Source organism: Megalobrama amblycephala, linkage group LG9 (assembly GCF_018812025.1).
Source record: "Megalobrama amblycephala isolate DHTTF-2021 linkage group LG9, ASM1881202v1, whole genome shotgun sequence".
Lineage (NCBI taxonomy): Eukaryota > Metazoa > Chordata > Actinopteri > Cypriniformes > Xenocyprididae > Megalobrama > Megalobrama amblycephala.
The window spans coordinates 9,938,839-9,960,318 of NC_063052.1; the positions used below are offsets into that span (position 1 = coordinate 9,938,839).

Genomic DNA, 21,480 nt, shown 5'->3' on the forward strand with positions numbered 1-21,480 from the left:
ATAAAGTCAGAATTGCGAGATATAAACTCGAGAAAATGTCAGTATTATAAGATATAAACTCTCAAAGTAATATATAGGCCTATATATCCAAGGCGGAAACCATTTTCCACAGAAACAAGTTTGCCAAGGAATAGTACGCTTTTATGTAACAGTTATGACCAGTCTTATTAAAAAAAATAATAATAATAAATAGATGACTTACTTGTAAGACTAGACTAAACATTTTATGCAACCGCCTACTGATCCAAATCAACAGAAAAACCAGACAGATACATTCAAGTGCAAGTTTAAAAGCAGATCCACCTGGTGAGATGAATCAAATTGGCAGCAACATTTTTTTAGCCCACTGATTTGACGTCAGTTTGAACATCCAATGATTGCCGTTTTGGAATGTCTAGCATGCACGCGAGGCTGTCACATATGGAATTAAATGTTGTCTAATCAAACTTTTTTTTCAATGAACTAGTCATGCATACAAGCTTTTACTGTAAAGTGCTATTATAACAGTAGTTTTAAATTAAAGATAAAACCTTGGACCTTACATAGAGGGTTATAAGTCTCAAATCACAAACATGGTATTTACAGATTCACTTGTTCCTAATTGTGAGGAAAATAATGGTCCCATTTAATCAAAATAAAGCAAACGCAAACAAAACCTACAAAAAACGCTGTGCAGATTAAAATGAAATGTTTTTGCACAATAAAAAAAAGACATTCAGCAACATATTATGTGATGAAAACACTACTATACATCACTGATTGATTGGCCAGTAGAGAGCAGTGATGTTCAAGTCCACAATGACATTGTCATTTCAGACCAAATACTCACCAAGGTATAAAAAGCGCAAGTAATATTATTAGCAAACAATTCTTTACATTCAGGGCTACAACGAAAAAACACAGCAACCAAATATTGTAAAATGTAGAGAAGTCTAACGCAATGGCAAATCATTGTCATATACAGAGTATTATCATATTCACAGGCAGAACATTTTCAGTCTCTATGGCTATGAAAGATAAAACCTGAAAACAAACACAAAAGCATTGACGTATTTAATGTATCAAAAAATAAAATAAACCAGCTTAAGATGGTTTTTGGTCTGGTCTGGTCTTGTTGTTATTCCAGCCAGGCCAAGCTGCTGTTGGCTAGTTGGTCTCCCAGCCTGACCAGCTGACGAGTGCCTAAAACCTGCCTGAAACCAGTAAACCAGACCAGCAAACCAGTTGTTCACCAGGGAAGTAGTCATTTTAAAGGGGTCTTAGTTTCTCCTTTTCACATGCTCTAGTTTAAAATAAGATCAAGAGTGAAGCTCATCACATTTGGTTACTTTAAAAGTAGATGTTAGGCTCAAACAAACAGCGAACAAAGTCAATGAAACCCCAAGCTGACTGCTTTGAATGAACTTCACACAGTGGCCATGGCAAATTCTGCTCTTCGGGCAGCAGTCAGAGTGAAACATTCATTTGGTCTCGGTCCAAACTGCAGCCTGAGTGTCCCAAAATTTCATTCTCTCTGCCAGCGGTGACCCTGCACTCAGTAATGAGGGAAAAAAGCAGTGCACAATACAATCAATGGTGCCATTAAACTCTTGAGGTCAAACCGCAATGCTCTGAAACGATGCAAAGCAGCATGGATCCGTCTAGAACGTGTCATTCCAAAGATCTGTGCCGACTACTAAGCGTTAATAAATCTTTGGCTGAATGTAAATGTCCTGCTATGAGATGGATGTGAGAACCCTCATCCTCCCAAGCCTTTATTTCTCCTGAGTTGAGAGCGAGTGAGACGGAAAGCAAAGTCAAAGTGGCTTAGTTGTACCCTGTGCGTTAGAAAGACGACAATACAAGAGTATCATTCGTAGGTTTGCAGAACCTGATAGCAGAGACATAAAACAGACATTTTCCTCAGTAGTAAAGTTTAAGACTTTTACTAACAAAAATGACTTCCAGCTGCTCATTTATGACTGCAAACATGCTTTTGATGAGACGTATAGCCTGCGTTACACGTGTATCTTTATGATCAAGTGTCTAAAATGAAACAACCGTCGTTAATTGAAACTAAAGGAGAGGTCGCAATAATGAAATTTCTGCCAATTTTCACAGGCAAAAAAGGTCCATTGCAGGTTTCTGTTGGTAAACGTGGTGAATTCACTCAACCAACTCGAAAATGCTGCCCTCACACAAAATTCCAGATCACGTGGATTCCTATTGAACTGACTGGATTTTGCCCACAAAAAAAAATCTGCTGAACAATGGTAAATTTGACTGCAACTTAACACTGATAAAACAGGGTGAACGTGATTTCACCAAGTACAACCATGTTCCTGGATCAACATCTTTGTTGATCCTGGAACAATATTTCAATCAACCAATCAGATCTGACGGAAAAGTTTACAGTTTATGTCACGTTTAGGCTTACAACCAGGGTTAAGTGCTTCTACATCAGTGTTATTCACCTATCATTTCCCTCATAGGGTTAGGACTAAGGGTGTGTTCACACTTGGCATGTTTGCTTCGATTAAAACAAACCCAGGTGAGATTGCTCTGTTAGTGCGGTTCATTTGAATAAGTGTGAACGCTGCCATCCAAACCCTGGTGCGCACCAAACAAGCGGACCGAGACCCCTGAAAAGATGGGTCTCGATCTGATTCCAAATGAACTCTGGTGTGGTTCAATGATATGAACGTGGACCAAGTACATGTAAACGAACCAAAAACAGGACATGATGTCACAAGATGCGACCCTAAAAAGGACAGAATGCTCAAGCATACCTGTATTTTCTCATCATAGTTGCGATGTTGACCATTATTGTTCAGTACAGGCAAAGTCCCTTTAAGACAAGTTGTTTCACTCTGCGGCCATCTTTGAAACGCCTTTCAGGCATGCAAGTGCAGCTCCTATCTCTTTGAATGACGCGATGACTTTACCAATCGACTACTGGCTCTTATTTAGAAGGCGGGACTGGAATGCCAAAAACGTGAATTCTACCCCCCGGAACGTGATTTTTACCCCCCCTGTCTGAGTAGGTACTACATTTGAATTTGAACTTACTTTGCGACAGTATGTTCTATATAGTATGAATGGGGGGGGAGTATGAATGTAATCCAGACATGCTACATCCGCCATGTTATCATTATCATGTGACCTATCGGCGTTAGTTACGTCGCTTCCCCTCCATTCATAAATCCTCTCCCATGGCCTCATGGGATAGTAAAGTATCCATCGAATGCACACTTAAGAATCTCGCCGGCAATAGTAGGTCATCCGGGGACTGTTCGACTACTGTTTTTCGAATACTATGAATTTGGACATACTACTCTGTTGGCGTACTGTTTTTTGCATACTATACAGTAGAGAAGTATTCAATTTCGGACGCAGCTAGTGTGAACACAAAGTGAACCAAGACTAAATGTATTGTTTTCTATTTTAAGAACCAAGAGAACCGACCTACAAGTGTGAACACACCCTTAATTCAGACTTACGAATGTTGTTCCAGGATCAACAAAATATGTTGATCCAGGAACAAGTCCGACTTGGTAAAATCACGGTGACCGATAAAAGAGAGAATAGAAAACCAAATCCTCAAGCGGATGTAGCAAAAACACATCATTTAGGAACGTCTGTGAATCGTGTGACATTCTGCTGAGAGGAGCATACGCTGCATATGCACCATACCTTGTGAAGAAAACCTCTATTCTCTCTCTGAGTATGTGATTGTTTGAAGGCAAGCATGAAAATCTGGCTCTGAGAATGAGGGAGGTAGAGACTTTGCTTCGATTGCAATCAACTCCCCAACGTGTTTGCTCCTACAATCTGTTCCCCTTCTGCTGTCAGTCAGTCGTGGCGCAAACCCAGCCCACCCAATTCAGACACGCTGTCCCACTCTCTCTCTTTATGACATCATCATTTCCACACGTGTGACCCAAGCATTTGATTTGAACCTGGAGCAGCCGCTCCGCCCATGGACTGCCCGTATCCCATCACGTTATTGGCACTGTAGAAATTCATTCCTGCCATGTGTTGAGTCATCTGTGAGAGAGACAACAGAAATGGTTATTACAGGCAATTAAAAGAAAGTAACAATGACACTTACATTTGTTGATTTCATTTGTTCTCCCTCATGTCGTTCCAAACCTGTGGGTTTTTTTTTTTTATTGGAAGACAAAAAGAGAAACTTTATACTGGTTATTTTTGTCAATACGGTTGCAAGCTTCAAGCTTTCAAGCTTCAAAAAGACTGCAAAAAAGTGTCATAAATGTAGTATATTCAAGTCGTGTACATCTTCAGAAGCCACACGACAACTTTGTGTGAGGAACAGATTAAATTTAAAATTAAATAAAGGGATAGTGCACCCAAAAATGAAATGGCTCCTATTCACTTCCATAGTATTTTTTTTTCCATACTATGGGAGTCAATGGGGCCCATCAACTGTTTGGTTACCCATATTCTTCAAAATGTCTTCTTTTGTGTTCAGCAGAAGAAAGAAATTTATACAGGTTTGGAACAACTTGAGGGTGAGTAAATGATGACAGAATTTTCATTTTTAGGTGAACTATCCCTTTAAGTCATTATTGACTGAAATCTCGACAGCCGCCCTAGATCTCTTTTTTTTACGGTCATGAGAGAAGAACACTACCGTTTCAAAAGTTCAGGGTTCCCACTCATTTTCCAGGACAGTTTCAGTTTTACTATGGCGGGAATAAAATACAAGGATCACGCCCTAAAGTATATTGCTCTCTCCATAAGTATTTAAGACTAACAGTTTATGGCCAGTAATGTATCATTTGAAATTAGAAGGCTTAAAATAAAGCATATGAGTCATTTGGATATTTTTATTGTGCTTCAGCAGTTTTTGAAGCATGAAAGCTCCAGTCTAATCATGATATCTGCATGGAAAAAACAATGAGTACATTCTTAAATATATCTTTTTTTGTGTTCCTTCTTTTGTGAAAGTCATACAGGTTTGGAACATCATGAAGGTGAGTAAATGATGACAGACTGCAGTAGCCCCTCACTGCAGAACACACAAGATCCAGTAGGGGGAGACGGGTAGGTTAAGGAATATGTAAAGTGGGAGGAGGGGTGGAGACAGGTAGGTTTAGATCCAGGGCGTGGAGACGGGTAGGTTTAGGGATATGTAAAGTGGGATTAGTTGGATCTCAATCCAGGGGGTGGAGAGGAGTAGGTTTAGATCCATGGGGTGGAGACGGGTAGGTTTAGGGATATGTAAAGTGGGAGGAGGGGTGGAGACAGGTAGGTTTAGATCCAGGGCGTGGAGACGGGTAGGTTTAGGGATATGTAAAGTGGGATTAGTTGGATCTCAATCCAGGGGGTGCAGAGGAGTAGGTTTAGATCCAGGGGGTGCAGACGGGTAGGTTTAGGGATACGTGAAGTGGGAGGAGTTGGATCTCGATCCAGAGGGTGGAGAGGAGTAGGTTTAGATCCATGGGGTGGAGACGGGTAGGTTTAGGGATATGTAAAGTGGGAGGAGGGGTGGAGACAGGTAGGTTTAGATCCAGGGCGTGGAGACGGGTAGGTTTAGGGATATGTAAAGTGGGAGGAGTTGGATCTCAATCCAGGGGGTGGAGAGGAGTAGGTTTAGATCCAGGGGGTGGAGACGGGTAGGTTTAGGGATACGTGAAGTGGGAGGAGTTGGATCTCGATCCAGAGGGTGGAGAGGAGTAGGTTTAGATCCATGGGGTGGAGACGGGTAGGTTTAGGGATATGTAAAGTGGGAGGAGTTGGATCTAGAGTTGGGCCCCCTGGATCTCATGTTCTGCAGTGAGGAACATCTCACAGACTGTTCATTTTTGTGTGAACTATCCCTTTAATGTTTGTTTCTTCAAGTATCAAAATCGATTTGAGTTCGAATGTACCTAAAATGTTTTGGGCTATCAGTGTGAACAGAGTCTATTTGCTCTGTTAGCATGGTAATCATGATTCCAGCGCTTGTTACCTGGCTGATGTTCCACTGCATCTGTTGGGCCTGCTGTGCTCCATATGCCTGCTGAGGAACTGCTGCCATGCTTCCCATCATCCCATTCTGCATTCCCATTACGCCCCCCTGCACCCCTGCCATGTACGGAGGAGCAGCTGCCATTCCGGTCTGCGGCATGACACCCGCCTGTCCCAGTATGTTCATCTGTGGAGCCATCATAGGCCCCATCATGCCCTGCTGCGCAGCCAGGGCCTGGTATTGGCCGTAGCCTGCAGCAGGGACATAGCCCATCTGAGTTGCTCCCATATACATGCCAGCTAAAACAGAAACAGATAAACATGCATAAACAGTACAAAAGAGCCATATTTTGAGTAAGTCGTTTCAAATTTGCCTTCATCCTGAAACTAATCTCACCATGAGCGGCCATGTTTGTTTGTGGAGCTGTACTGCTGTACAGGGACAAGATTGAGTCCTTTGACATCTTCTTTCCGCTGTCCTCGCTTTTGGTGGGGGGATCTAGGAACAGGCTGAGGTTTTCGGGCACTGATGCTGCTACCCGTCCAGTGGGCATGGACCCTGAGCTAGGCTAGAGTGGGGGAAAAACACTTAAACTATTTGGTTTACATGCATTAATCACTCTAAAGTTGGATTCAAGATAGTCAAGGGCCGTGAGAATGAAGTGAAATCTCAGTATGAACATCTTTACCGTGCTCCTGGCGGAGTTTGAGCTGCTGACGGCAGCAGGCATAGAGGTGAAGAGGTCGAGGGCGGGACTAATTTCAGTGCTCTGTTTGCCATTGGACACGGGAGCTTGAGGAGCTAGGGCATCTGGAAATGAGAGTTTCAACATCAAAAGTCTATATTGTGGTTGTAATGATATGTATAATGTTTAGTTTAGCACATTACCTAGCCCTAGTAAGTCATTAACAGACTGTGACTGCTTCTTTGGACTGTTTTTGAATGGCTGTGGCTCGTCTTTTTTCTGCAAGACAAACAAACATAGTCTTACTCATGTGTTAATGATAAAAACGCCATTTTGTTATTTTAAAGGGGTCTTATTATGCTATTTTACACTTTCTTTAGTGTGTAATTTTGCTGTTTTAGAATGAAAAATGTCTCCATAGTAGTCTTGAGTTTTCTTCTGGGAACGAACATGTCACAATATTCTTCATTTAAATAATTCCCGCCTAGGGCATGTGCAAAATAAAGGAGGAGAGGCTTGGTCGAGTTGCGTTAGTAGTGTGTTGAAACTCGCGGTTATGGTAAGGGATGTGATATTTCCGAAACACACTCAAATTGATTGAACCAATCACAAAACATTGGTCCAGCCGACCAATCAGAACACACTGCGCTTTCCGGAAGAAGGGGATTCATAAAGACCGGAACTAAACAAAGTGTTACTGACAGACTGGGAAGCAAGGTGCTGCAATAAAATATGTGAAAAATAATAATCAAGCATGAAAACCTATTCTAGTAGACCCAGAAAGCAAAATCCACACTATAAAAAAGGGCATAATAGGTCCCCTTTAACAGAGTTGTTCGGTTATGCCATCAATTTGTAGGTCAACCCAGAAGGCTCCATAAGGAATTTCTAATGTCTCTATAATGAAAATGTTTTGTGAATGTTTTCAGTTTTTGAGCATGGGTGTTCAATATAAAATTAGAACAAGACTTAGAGTCCCTTCAAGTAATAAGTAACCACAGACCCAATTTTACTCGTAAATCAAAATCTGCTATTCTAAAAACCCATTAGAAATTGTTGAGGGAATACATGGTTCAAAAATGCTAACTTTCTTCTGGGTTTTAGGTCTATAAACTAGTGGTTCTTAATCAGAGGACCAGGACCCACTACGGGGCTTCAGGAAACTTCCAAGGAGACCTCAAGATGACTGAAGAGTACTTTAAATTTAAATTATTATTAATATAATAAAATAATCAAACTCTCATCTAAATTAAAAGGCTAAAAAACACATAAATCAATATGTAAACTTTATTTCTTATTTAATATAATAATAAAATTAATAAATAATGAAATACAAATAATAAACAATATAAATATATTTATTTTCCCCCTTCAATAACTGTAAAAACTATTGTTTTAATTGAGGAACATACAGTTCTTGAAACTTCTGAAATCACTCAATCACAGTTTTAATTTAATTCATCAGCAGTTTTGTCATAATTAGAGCATAAATACCCAATATCAGGGAGCGGAGCCTTTGTTGGACAACGGAGGCTTTCAAGTCAAAAAGGGTGAGAATCACTGTTATTAAACTGAACAGCTTAATTGCACAAATGCAGAAACCCACCAGCTTCATCTTTTCAAAAACAACAGGAGCCTCTTTCGTTACGGTCTCACTCTTTTCTTTCTGAAAAATGAAAAGGAAATCAACTTTATTCTTTTAACGAAATTAAATTAAAACACAAATTTTAAATTCTAACATCTTTGGACTTACCCTAAAGGACTGGATGTCAATGCATTTATCCATATATTTCTTCTTATCGTATTTGTCACGGATAAAAATCTCAGCAGCTCTGTATTGCGTTGCTTAAGGGAAACCTTTAATATGAGGGGAGGATAATCTTAAACATTCATGCACAGTTTTGTACACACATATATACACACACTAAAGGATACTGGTCTGTCTCTGGGCGCTGGAAGCACTCTGGTAAAAAGGCCTCGTATAGTCGCCGAGCTTTGGCGTTCCCCATCTCCTGAACAGACTGAGCACATACAAAACATGCATAAACACATCTATATCATACATAGATCATGATAAAATCATAAGCAATGCCCGTTCTGCTGGAAACCTTGATCAGAAGAGCTTACCTGTATCTGCTCATGAGTCCACTGGTCCAGGTTTACAGATTTAACTCGTGATATGTGCACACCAAGATTCCGGTGGATTCCCGCACAGCGGATACAAATGAAGATTCCAAGATTCCAGGATGCCCATCTGGGACCTGATGGGCGAAAAAACAAATTAAGACATTAAAGAAATGTATTTAATTAGGACCACAGTTTTATCTACCTTTTTTTTATTTCCAGGAATATTAAATTATATTAATAATTAGACAACATATATTTAATTTATATACATTTCATTATATTTAAAAAAAAAAAAAAAAAATTCAATTATTCTAATTATTCAAAATATTTCAGTTGAGTAAGCTTTTTTGGAAAGAAATTAATATTTTTGTTCAGCAAGAACTCATTAAATTGATCAAAAGTGAGAGTAAATACATTTATAATATTACAAAAGATTAAACAAATGCTGTTTTTTTAACCTTCTATTAATAAATTTTAAAAAATCCTGAACAAATGCATCATAGTTTCCAACTGTTCCAACATTGATGATAATAATAATAAGTTGATAATTGATAATAATAATACTTTTAAAATATATTAAAAAATATAATTTTATAATTGTGATAATATTTCACAATATTACTGTTTTTACTGTATTTTTGAATCAAATAAATGCAGCCTTGGTGAGCAGAGCACAAAAGACTTCTTTCAAAAACTTTTAAAAAATCTTATCAACTCCAAACTTGCGTGTATATTTCATATTCATATGAATAACCAATCATATTTTTTATATATAATCAATTATTATTATAGAAATGGATTGAAATGTTGACGCTAATGTTCATTTATATAAAGTTATACAATTACAGATTTCATTATGCTTTATTAAAATGCAGCAAATTCCTCTTCGTGTCATTACAATTCAACTTCCTGTGGGATGTGGATGAATCAATTCAAATTCCATCTCATGAACTGAAATGGAGCCAATTCTTAAAATCAGAATTCAGCCCAGCCCTGGCTAAAGCAATTTAATGAGTCAGTGAAGGAGAGAATGGACAGAAAAACACAGACGGAAGGGAACGAGAGATAGAGGGCGCCTGCTGGGGAGTGATATTTACATTCTCCTGTTTGGCATTAGAAGAGAAAATAGCAAGCTTCACACACTGCAACCACTAATCCAGTTTGGGCAGTCATGTGGACACGCTGGCTCAACGCTGATAACGCACACCCACCAGCCCCTGCAGCATCTGTAGTCCTTCCTACTGCTCTTAAATTACACATATAAATACACAGTCATGATGAAGCCCACACTACCTGCAACAAAGCCATTTGAATCAGAGAACAATGCCTGAAGGTGCATATATGTGTTGTTATCACCATTTTTCTACTTCAAACACATTATGTAACCATACTCTGCTGAGACATGAGCAAGCTTCAAAGACAATGCCAAAGAAGACTGTCTCCAAGCAAAAGTATTGAGCTTTTGTGCTCTTATGAAGCAATATCCGTTTTGGCCAATAGGTGGCAGCACAACACTAAGTTATTGCTCTGGTTGGTCTCCTGATGTGATGTCACAGAGGATTGTTGTGGCAACATTTCCTCTTAATTGCTTAGGGTTCTCTGGAACAAATGCACGGCATTCTGGGACGGTCATACCTGCTGTTTACACAGTGCACCTGCTGTGGTTATATTCATCTGAGTGGATCTAATTTGACACAAAGTAGACCGTTTGCCTCTAACCTTGAGTAAGCATCAGATGGCACGCCCATGGGCCGCCCACAGGCCGTTCGCTGACTGTCTCGTGTGTACAGCACACAAAACTGAACAGCACTGAAAATAACAAGCTCCGATCAGATGGGGAGGCTTGTGAGGAAGTAATATTAGCTGGATTTTACAAAGTTGCCTTGCACTGAATCTTTAAAAAAAGAATTTAACAAATCCATTTCCTTAACAATTACATTAATGATTCTATTAATACTTTTAATAATAAATCTTTTGAAAAAAGAAATGCAATTCCATTGCCAAACGATGACATCATTTCAATAATATACATTTCTGAATAAATAAAATTAATACTTTTATACAAGGATGGTTAAAATTGCAAATAAATTGTTCTTTTGAACTTTCAAAGAATCCTGAAAAAAAATATCTACTACAGTTTCCACAAAAATACTAAGCAGCACAACTATTTTCAGCATTGATTATAATAAGAATTGTTTATCGATCATTAAATCAGCATATTAAAATGATTTCTGAAAGATCATGTGACACTGAAGACTAGAGTAATGACGGCAGAAAATTCAGCTTTGCCATCCCATCACAGGAATAAATCACATTTTAAAATGCAGGTGAGCATTAGAGACTTGGGCAAAGCATGCTGGGAAATAGATATCCCAGCCCAATTTCTATTAAACTTAAGTTCATCTAAATTAAAATAAATGCGTTCATAAAACTTAAAACAATGAAAAACAGTTCCGTTTACTTAAAATATATCAGTTCTGTGAACTTGAAAGAAAAAGAAAGTGCTAAATACTCATAAAAGTTAATTTGACTAATTGGTTTAATTTAAGTTTGTCCTACTCAAACAAATTAAATATTTTGAGCGTGTCTACACCAGACGCGACTTTTATTGCGTCATGTCGCGCCATGCCGCAACAGCTAAAAGCGGTCTACACTGAACGCGACAAGATGACCGTTGGATAGCACGTCAGAAATAGAACGGGGAATCCATTTACTGTCGGGAATTTGTTGTGCCGTGCCGCATCCAGTGTAGACAATACAGGGTTCTGGCGTGACACTCACGCTTTCAGCATCAATCTCACGCTCTCACGCACACGCAAGAAATGTCACGCCAAAATCCATTTTTCTCCCCTCTCAATCCGTTACTTTCTGTTGATGACTAGACCACAGCTTATTTATGACAGGAGAGGAGTTTGAGGCCCACAGCTGTTACATCTCCCTACAACGTTCTCACTGCAGTATTCTCTGATCGTTGATTGGCTGAAAACCTTGCACCTGATACGTCAGTTGCGTGTGAGAAGTTCAGAGACAGTTCGGAGTATAGGTTCGGAGTCGGAGTCGGCACGTGTGAAAGTTTGGAAGACAATCAAGGTAAGCAAATAATAAAATGGTGAGCCTTGTCACTACAGACGTAGCCTTGCCTAATCAGTCTGTGTGCCGAGACTAAGTTACAGACTTCAACTATAGTTGCAAATGTTGTCTGACGTGCGTTATGATGTGGGCTAGCTAAATTGCTCAATAAAAATAGTCTCATGTAGGGTCCGAAATTAACACCCGCCAAGCGCCAAATGCGGGAAGATTTTCCGTTTGGCGAGCAAATCTCAAAAGGCTATCCGCCACACTGGCGGGTTAATGTTCATACCAAAATATGAAATTTTCAGCGCGCACGAGCAGAGAGAGAGAGAGAGCCCCGGACCCCCCTAGCGGAGGTACATCCAACAAAGTTTTACAAATTACAGTGTCAAATAATGTACATTTTCTAAACAAGAATACGACAACAAAAGCTCCTTTCAAGTCAGTAAAGCTATTAATAGAAAATTGAAATGTCTTTGGACAAATATAGATTTGGGCTAAGCCCGAATGTTTACAATGTCTGGCTCCGCCCCTGTCAGGTAACAAAACTGACAAAAAATAAAATAAATTATTTCACCCCAATGATACTAAGTAAACATGGACTGACATTGATTTTTAAAATTAGGGTTACCAAAAATTTTTTCCACGCACATGCGCAAACTGAAATTTTTACAAAGTCTCACTCCAGCCAAAGTCCCAAAGTTGGCAACCCTGGACAATATCACGGATTATATTTTCTTTCGGTGTAGACACTGTGTTAGGGTTTTGTGTCAGTCAGAAGGTCTTTTCCTGTGTAAGTGAGTGAAAGTGGACCAGACTGTATGCTGGAAATCAATGGACAGGCTAGACAAGACCACCTAACCTCTTTGTACCAAAAAAGCACAGAAAGCCAAAATCTAATCATGAAATCTGAGATCTAATATTTATTCTGCTAAAAAGGCGTTGATTTGGCCCTTAATGGAGCACCAGGGCTTTGGTTTACGTCTGCACTATGCACACGGTCACACTCACATCTGAGATTTGGCATGGACTCTAATGTGAGATGGCCCTGTGCCAGAGGAAAGGGATATTCCCAACGGGATGCACGCTGGTTCACTGCAGCTGTATAAAACACAATTTTCATGAGCTCTTCTGTGCCGCAGGCCTCTTTAGATTACCTATTCATCCCACCACCTACAAATATCCCTCTCTCTCTCTCTCTCTCTCTCTTTCGGTCTCCTGCTGAACCCGCCTGCATGGCTAAGGGGTAATCAGCTTGTGCGGTATTACTGGAGGACATCAGCTCAGGCACAGGGAGAGAGAGGGTGTTTGCGTCTGGGATGGAGGATGGACTGAAGAACATGTGAGGCTGTAATAAACAGCCATGTGGAGTCAGGCAGGTTTCAGGGTGAATCACAAGAGATACATAACAGAACAGGGTGGAGAGATTCACACATGCAGTTCACACTTATTAGCCTATTAGAGAGAAGCACTAGTGAGAGCCAGAGAAAGGACACATGCCAAGCCACCTGTTTATTAGTGGTACTTGCTAAGCCAAACATCACAATGCTCATACTTAGGGTTTGGGATTTGAACCCGGTGGGTAACTCCTGCACTGTTTATGCTACAGACATGATACCTTGAATAGGCAGCTTATATATGAGATATGGCATTATTATGATTAGGCTTACGTTTTTTTGACCTGGTAGATGATGAAACAATGGAAAAAACATCCCACTGACTTACACTGAACACTCTATAAACTGTGTACCAAAACGGGGGAAAAAAAGGGAAAAAAAAGAAGAGGGAAATTAGTTTGGGGGCAAAACAAACAAGATGGCATGATAGTCCAGGAACAATACAAGAGAGTTTTGGGTCAGCTGACAGAAACATCACTTGCCCTATTGGGCCATTGCTGTGTTGTTGATCACGTGCATGTGGTTTTATGCTTTGCAAATAAAAACTTCAGGTTTTTTTGTTATTATTGTTAGACAACAGTCAAGAGGAATTAAACATCACAGCTCAATATTTACTCCAACTGACCACTGTAACAACTAGGGATGCACCGATATGAAAATTTTGGTCGATACCGATAATTCAATATGTAGACACAAAATAAACACACACATATTATATATTAATATAATATAATATATATTATATAAACGGTTAGTTCCTGTTCTTGATTCTGATCTAAAGTCTCTTAAGCTCTTATGTCTCTCACATCTGTTATCACCAAGGCTGCATTTATTTTAATCAGAAATAAAAGTGGCTTAAATAAAAATAACTTTTTTCTATTTTCATATATTGTAAGTTGTTATTTATTCCTATGATGCAAAGCTGAATTTTCAGCATCATTACTTCAGTCTTTGGTGTCACATGATTAGGGCTGGACGATTAATCGAAAAGTAATCGAAACCGAAATTCAGAACCTCTAACCGACGTATTTTCCCATGTCGGTTATTTCGTTTTTTTAATCCTTCCCTTTAAAAACATAGCACGTGACTCTGCCCCGTCCAGTCAGTGGCATAAAAGCAAAACACGGAGGTGAACGCCGGTTCAACACATAGTGATGGCGAGCGAGCGGTGAGCCTTGCGTCTTCCCTAAACTTTGTCAGTTGTATTTATTTTATGGTTTGGACATTCAAGCGATTAGACGATCGGATGTATTATATCGAGCTACCGCGTTTGCGCAGCTGCATTATGGCATGAACACTCATACAAACAGTAGCTGCACAAAACGTGAAGATCGCGCGCACAGAGAGGAACGCAGATACTAGTTGTCAGCGCTGTCCTGTGATTTATCACTAAAGTAGCTTAGAAACTCAAAACTTATTAAAGCATTTATTTTTCTACTTTTGAAGGAACTATTAACAACCCACAGCTTCACAGTTAATAGAGAGACAGTATGACTAATTCACACGCAATCGCTCTCATTACGCACTGGTACTGTGCTATCTGATTTACAACGAGCAGATAGTGACTAACTGCTGATAGTGAGCTATGTCAGATCGCTCCTTCAATAGGAAAAAATATAATAATAGTCAAGCATATTTACAGTAGCCTACAAACCTTGTCAGTTAACTATGAGGGCAAAAAAAAAAAAAAAAAAACGGAAACAAAATAATCGTTCATTAATCGTAATCAAGGTAAAATGTTCAATTAATCGAGATTTTGATTTTAGGCCATAATCGTCCAGCCCTACACATGATCCTTCAGGAATCATTCTAATATGCTGATTTGGCACTCAAAAAATATTTCTTATTATTATCAATGTTGAAAACAGTTGATGCTTAATATTTTTGCAGAAGCCATAATACTTTTTCAAAAGAACAGCATTTATTTGAAACAAATATGTTGCAACAATGTGAAAGTTTTTTACTGTCACTTCTGATCAATTTGCTGCATCATTGCTGAATAAAAGTATTAATTTCTTTAAAAATAAAATGTACTGAAGTTAGTGTATAGTGTAAAAATATGTTTTGAAAATGTATAATATTGTGGTGGGGCCATGTGGGTAGGCAGATAAAAATCTGAGCTACTGTTAGAGAAAAGCCCTGCATTTCCTTGACGCACTCCAGGCAACTGTTGATCTACAGAAACGAGTGAACAGCTTCCCCTCCAGCTTGACAGGAGCCTTGTTTACAGTCTCTGTGATTTTACAGGCCGCAAAGCTGTTGTAATGTTGCTCTTAAAGTTACATTAACATTCTGTGATCTACAATGTGTTCCTCTGACAGACAGCATTCTAGTCTGCCAAAAGATAGATGAGAGTCAGTGTGCCTGAATCAAACAACAAGAAAGACCAACTCAGAAGAGAAACGTGGACTTTGGTTGGACCTGCTGTGAGAGGATGTGTACCGAACAAACACTGGGCCACAAACACACATGCACACACACTCTTTAAGTACATAGAAACTGAAAATGTGCAACATGTGGTTGTTCAGTAGAGACCTGATTTCAAATTCCCTTCTCGACAGGACAAACCTGCTCAGGACGCATTAAGCCACATGGATCAGCATCACATGTCTAAGAATCTCAAGTTCTAAATGGATCACTGAGAAAAGCATTATGGGGGAAAATCACAGACTGGGCTAAACTAAACCAATGAACTAGAGGCCTGCGCTGCATCTGAAATCACATACTGTCTGAGTAGGTGCTACATTTGAATTTAGTATAGTATATAGTATAAATAGGCAGTAGGAATGAATTTCGGACATCTTATTATTGTCATGTGACCTATTGGCGTCAGTTGCGTCGCTTCACTGCCATTGATTAATCCTCTCCCGTGGCCTCATGGATAGTAAAGTGTCCATGGAATGCGCACTTCAGAATCTCAGTGGAAATAGAAGGTTATCTGGGTACATATTAGTCTGCTGGCATACTGTTTTCCGAATACTACAGGGGTTTTCGCACCGGGTAGTTCTAGGAACATAGTTCTATGAACTAGCCACCATGGTGGTTCCCCGAGAACTAATAGTTCCCCTAGGGCCGTTTTTTTCTGGTTAAATTCGCACCACCAGTAGGAACTATGAAGTGAAGTAAGCTGCGCTTGTTGTTGTGATTTTTATTTTGACGGCGCTGAGAATGCCAGAGCCTGAGCACACAGCACTCACATTCTCTATCTTAATTAGTTTATGATTTGTTTAACAGCCTGTCTAATGTTACTACATAGAACTGTTATACAAAGAAAGAAGACAGTATATGAAAAAGTATTATTGTTTGCCATGTGGTTGATGTCCAGTGTCACTAACTGAGCAGAAATACATAAACGTGTCGCTTGGTCCCCTCAAAATTCCGTTGGATTTTCTCCTGAACTTGAGAGGTCCATCTATCATTGTTTTTTATGTTCATAGAGTTAATTTTTGGAGTAAATATATAGGCTATAAACTGTGTGTGTATACAGCTTTTTTTTTTTTTAAATGGCGGGTGTCAGTGTTTCAAGTGCGTTCAGCCAATCAACAAACACTTACTTCACTGGTAGTTTCTATAGTGCTGGTTTAGACCCTACTCTGAAGTAGGAGCTAATTTAGTTCCCCCAAAAGGAGTTCCTAGAACTAAAATCTTTCCTAGTTCCTGAGGTGTGAGCACGGCAAAATCCGGGTACTTCCGCCAATAGTTCTAGGAACTATGAAAAGGTTCCTCCTTTGCGAAAGCCCCTTATGTATAGGGAAGTATCGGATTTCAGATGCAGTGCCAGTTTCTCCAACTAGGTTGAGGGATTCTTGGCCTGCCAGGCTACCAGTTTTTTTCTGTAAACTACAGGGCTTCGCCTACCCCAAAATATCCAGAGGACATGAAATGGACTCTGGCACCCCTCAGAGCAGATGGACTTTTTGGTTTATTCAGGATTAAAATTCATAAAGACAGGCCTTGTACTTAATTATGCAGACATGAACTCTCTGCTCTCATGCCATTATCACGTGTCTGTGCAGTATTAGGACTGCAGTTTGACTTTCATACTAATCTCCAAAGCCGACATGACACCTGGAGAACCGGGGCGGTTGTAGCTCTGTTATGATGTCTGCACATCTACAACATCTTGCACTACATTACTAACAGCAATGATCTTCAGTAGCCTTTAAAATCGAGTTTTAATTCACACACTAAGACAGCCGTTTTGCAACAGTGCCAAAGCAGTACCCACACAGGTCAGACCCTGGGAATGTGTAACATTCAAATTTCCAGACATTACAATAGTGTTTTATAATCGCTGAAAAAATGTTTCCCCTGAACAAAACTGGCCTGGTTTAGTCCCAAGAATTCACTCCAATAATACAGTACATCTTAATTTCAGTTTGCCTTTGTACCAACTAACCAAACGCTCAATACAAGTCACAAAAGTCTCAAATAACAGGCCTAGGGCACATAACATTATTAATTATTAGGACACATAAAACAAACTTAGGATAATTTTTTTCCATATAACCTTCAGGTAGGGCATTTATCACACAATACTGGTGTTTCTCAAAAAAAAAAAAAAAAAAAGAATAGCCTTCCCCACGTCTGCAAACATTGACTGATTTTGATTAAACTTCAGCTGTGTCATATGAGGCCAATCACATGGATTAGACTATTGAGAGTCAAAGTCATAGTGCTACCAACTGGCAACAGGAAGTGTGTCACTTTCAAACTGCTTTGAAATCGGCCTCTTATTTTTACCCAATTCCCTTCGAACTTCATCAGAATAATGTGAAGACATGGCAGATGTAGACTTGTGAAAGGATTCTTGATATCTTAAGTACTGTTTCCATGGCAACACATCAAACTTTTACAAAATTCTTGGGTGTTTTTGAGACTCTTAGCATGCTTCGAATCGGATGAAACTCGACACACACGTCAAAGTTGTCGATCAGTAGACACGGGCAAAACCTTAGAAATGGGCAGGGAGGAGGGGGGCTCTATAGTGCCACCTTTTGACAAAAGTTGGGGGGGGGGGGTCATAGGAGTACTCCTCATAGGTGATTCATGCAATTGCCACCAAACTCAGTCAACATGAAACAAAGACACTGAAGATGCTGAATTGTGAACGATTATAGGATATCTTGAACAGTGTTGCCATGGCAAGGGATTAAAGTAATGACAAAAAAGGAATACAGGAAGTGTCTCATATTTTGTAAAATCATTGTTTGATTTAAATTAAATTAAGATTGTATGTTGCCTGCCATGCACAGGTTTCTTGGGGTTGGGCCCGTCAATCGCTGCTTGCAGCTACACCATATTACCAAAAGTATTGGGACACCCCTCCAAATCACTGAATTCAGGTTTTCCAATCATTTCCATGGCCACAGGTGTATAAAATCAAGCACCTAGGCATGCAGACTGCTTCTACAAACATTTGTGAAAGAATGGGTATTCCTAAATATTCCACAAACATCTGTTAGTGGTATCATAACAAAGTTGAAGCAATTGGAAACAACAGCAACTCAGCCACAAAGTGGTTGGCCACGTAAAAGCAGGATCAGCGCATGCTGAGGTGCACAGTGCGCAGAAGTCGCCAACTTTCTGCAGAGTCAATAGCTACAGACCTCCAAACTTTGTGTGGTCTTCAAATTATCTCAAGAACAGTGCGTAGAGTGCTTCATGGAATGGGTTTCCATTGCCGAGCAGCTGCATCCAAGAATTACATCACCAAGTGCAATGCAAAGCATCGGATGCAGTGGTGTAAAGCACGCCGCCACTGGACTCTAGAGCAGTGGAGACGTGTTCTCTGGAGTGAAAAATCACGCTTCTCTGTCTGGCAATCCGATGGACAAGTCTGGGTTTGGCGGTTGCCAGGAGAATGGTACACACTCCTAAACCTTGTGGAAAGCCTTCCCAGAAGAGTTGAAGCTGTTATAGCTGCAAAGGGTTGGGCCAACTCCATATTACACCCTACAGATTAAGAATGGGATGTCATTAAAGTTCATATGCATGTAAAGGCAGACGTCCCAAAACTGTTGCCTTTGTAAATAACCAAATGCTCAATACAAGTCACAAAATAACAGCCCTAGGGCACATAACATTATTAATTATTAGGATGCATAACAAAACAAACTTAGGATAATTTTTTTCCATTTAACCTTCAGTTAGGGCATTTATCACACAATTCTGGTGTTTCTCAAAATAAATAAATAAATAAATAAATAAAATAGCCTTCCCCTTTGTTTTCTTTAAATGTTTAAGCCGTGTGGGTAAACTTGCAGAGTAGACAGCGTTTTACAGGAAGAAGAGTCAGTGTTGTTCCACAACAGTTCATGAGTAGTTAAAAAAAAAATGTCTCCCAGTTTATTTGAGTTTAATGTGAGGCCAAATATTCACTATAGGGTTCGAATTTGCTGACCAGGAACCAAAAACTCTGACCATGCCAAAACATGAGCCACTTCTTAGTTGTCTTTGCAATTTAGGCAGGAGCATTGACTTGTTGAAAAATACCATCTGATCATTCCTCTTTAGATAACAACTTTTCATTTGTGTGAAGCAAGCCATTCTGCAATATTCTCCTGTACTCCAATGCATTAAATGACTTTTCACAGTGAAGCAGCTCAACAATAGCAGCAGCTAAAAAGGCTCCCCACACAATGACACCTCTTCCTCCATGCTTCACTGTGGTAGAGATGCATTTACTATTATATTTCTCACTAGATTTTCGAAGACTGTTTCATTGTGATTCATCACTCCACACACAACTTTCCATATTCCACCAAAAACTTAATTCTGTCTTTGATGTTTTTCTGAGACAGCAATGGCTTTTTAAGTGCATTTGCTTAAATGTTGCCAATTTCCTGACCAATAATTTGTAGTTAAGGCAATTACAAGCTTAGTATTTAGCTGTGTTTGGCTTGGCCCATTTTTTGCCCAGGAGTGTACATCATCATTATAAAACAGCATCTAAATTGAGTGAAGCGCATCATGTGGCAGCCATGTGAATAAAATCCTTTCATTCGTTCCTTAAACTACTAAATGTTCTAGAAATAACTACTGGGTAACACAAACAACATTTACAATGAGAGACAGATGCTTCCAGCACATGACCCTGTACAGCTCAGACAGGATGAACATCTGATATTCCCTAATCATCAAACCCTCACAGAAGGGTCTTTGTAAATATATTCAACTGGTATCTTTGTTTTATTTGTATGATTTTGTTTATTAGACTCATTTGACACCATTACAACCATTATTCACCCTTTTGCCCTTTCTCACTTACACAGACTAGCCTATATCTAGCGTGGTTACTTCATTTATTCAGATTTATTCAGAATTATTTATAAGTTGCTGAGGAGCACAGCACTGTTGAGAGCAGAACAACAACGGCTCATTGGAATAATGTTCCTTTTTCCAAAATCTCCAATAACTCCAAAAATTTACCTAATTCACTGCAGTTTACAGTTGAAATGAACACAAGTGGCAGTAAAACACCAACTTTTATTGCTTTTCACACAAACTATGATTACGAGGCAGATTATCAATTAATAAAGACATTTTTTGTGTGGTTTTTTGAACAATATGTGAAGTTGTGACCTCAAAAAACTAACCCTAACCGTCACTGAATCATTCATTCAAGAGATTTTTTTCAAAAATGCTTATTCATCCAGTAATGAAACAAGTGAAGTGAATCATTGATTCATTCATTCAAACTGTTTTTTTTTTTTTTTTTTTTTTAAATAATTCAGATTATGCAACGGGTGTTAATGCATGTGTTTTTCGTGACATTCAATGGACATTTCACTTTGAAAGTGTCACAAAAACTGCAAGAAGCAACGTAATATTTTGTAGAAATGCCGCCACATACACGTTTTTCCAATGAGCCTGGGTTGGAACAGAAGTAGACTGGCTCCTTCGGTGAGAGACCAAGAGGGTCTATAAGGGACAGTCATCGTATCCTCCCGCATCACATCCTCAATCCACTCCAGCCTCCACGGTGATATCTCCATGACAACCGCAGAACAAGAGAATGCAAATGAGCCTCATACCAAGGTGTTCTGGGAGAAAAGGTCAAACGTAAAACCACTTCCGTTCTCTGATTTCCATTTCCAACACAACCTGTCCCTCACATACAATCAAAGTGAAACTAGTAAAAAATGATGCACAATGAGAAACAGATAAGTATGAGCATCGACAGGCATAATAAAGATAAGAAATAGCTCTTTAATGGGGCATGCACAGTTCCAGCAGCTTAATGA

At 39.4% G+C, this 21,480-nt stretch overlaps 1 protein-coding gene across 3 annotated transcripts in view; it reads right to left on the bottom strand.

Annotated features, from left to right (window-relative positions):
- Positions 1 to 1,108: 1,108 nt before the first annotated feature.
- Positions 1,109 to 21,480, bottom strand: part of smap2 (small ArfGAP2) — a 28,198-nt gene continuing 7,826 nt past the window's right edge. For 2 of the 3 annotated variants that reach the window (XM_048201525.1, XM_048201527.1), the window contains exons 2-10: positions 8,766 to 8,899; positions 8,574 to 8,659; positions 8,392 to 8,470; positions 8,245 to 8,304; positions 6,842 to 6,917; positions 6,642 to 6,763; positions 6,350 to 6,521; positions 5,954 to 6,252; positions 1,109 to 4,026 (exon numbers count right to left, since the gene is read on the bottom strand). In XM_048201525.1, coding sequence (XP_048057482.1) covers positions 3,901 to 4,026; positions 5,954 to 6,252; positions 6,350 to 6,521; positions 6,642 to 6,763; positions 6,842 to 6,917; positions 8,245 to 8,304; positions 8,392 to 8,470; positions 8,574 to 8,659; positions 8,766 to 8,899 — 1,154 coding nt within the window. In that variant the 3' untranslated portion in view covers positions 1,109 to 3,900. The remainder of the gene's footprint in view (positions 4,027 to 5,953; positions 6,253 to 6,349; positions 6,522 to 6,641; positions 6,764 to 6,841; positions 6,918 to 8,244; positions 8,305 to 8,391; positions 8,471 to 8,573; positions 8,660 to 8,765; positions 8,900 to 21,480) is intronic. The other variant, XM_048201526.1, reaches the window with a different exon arrangement.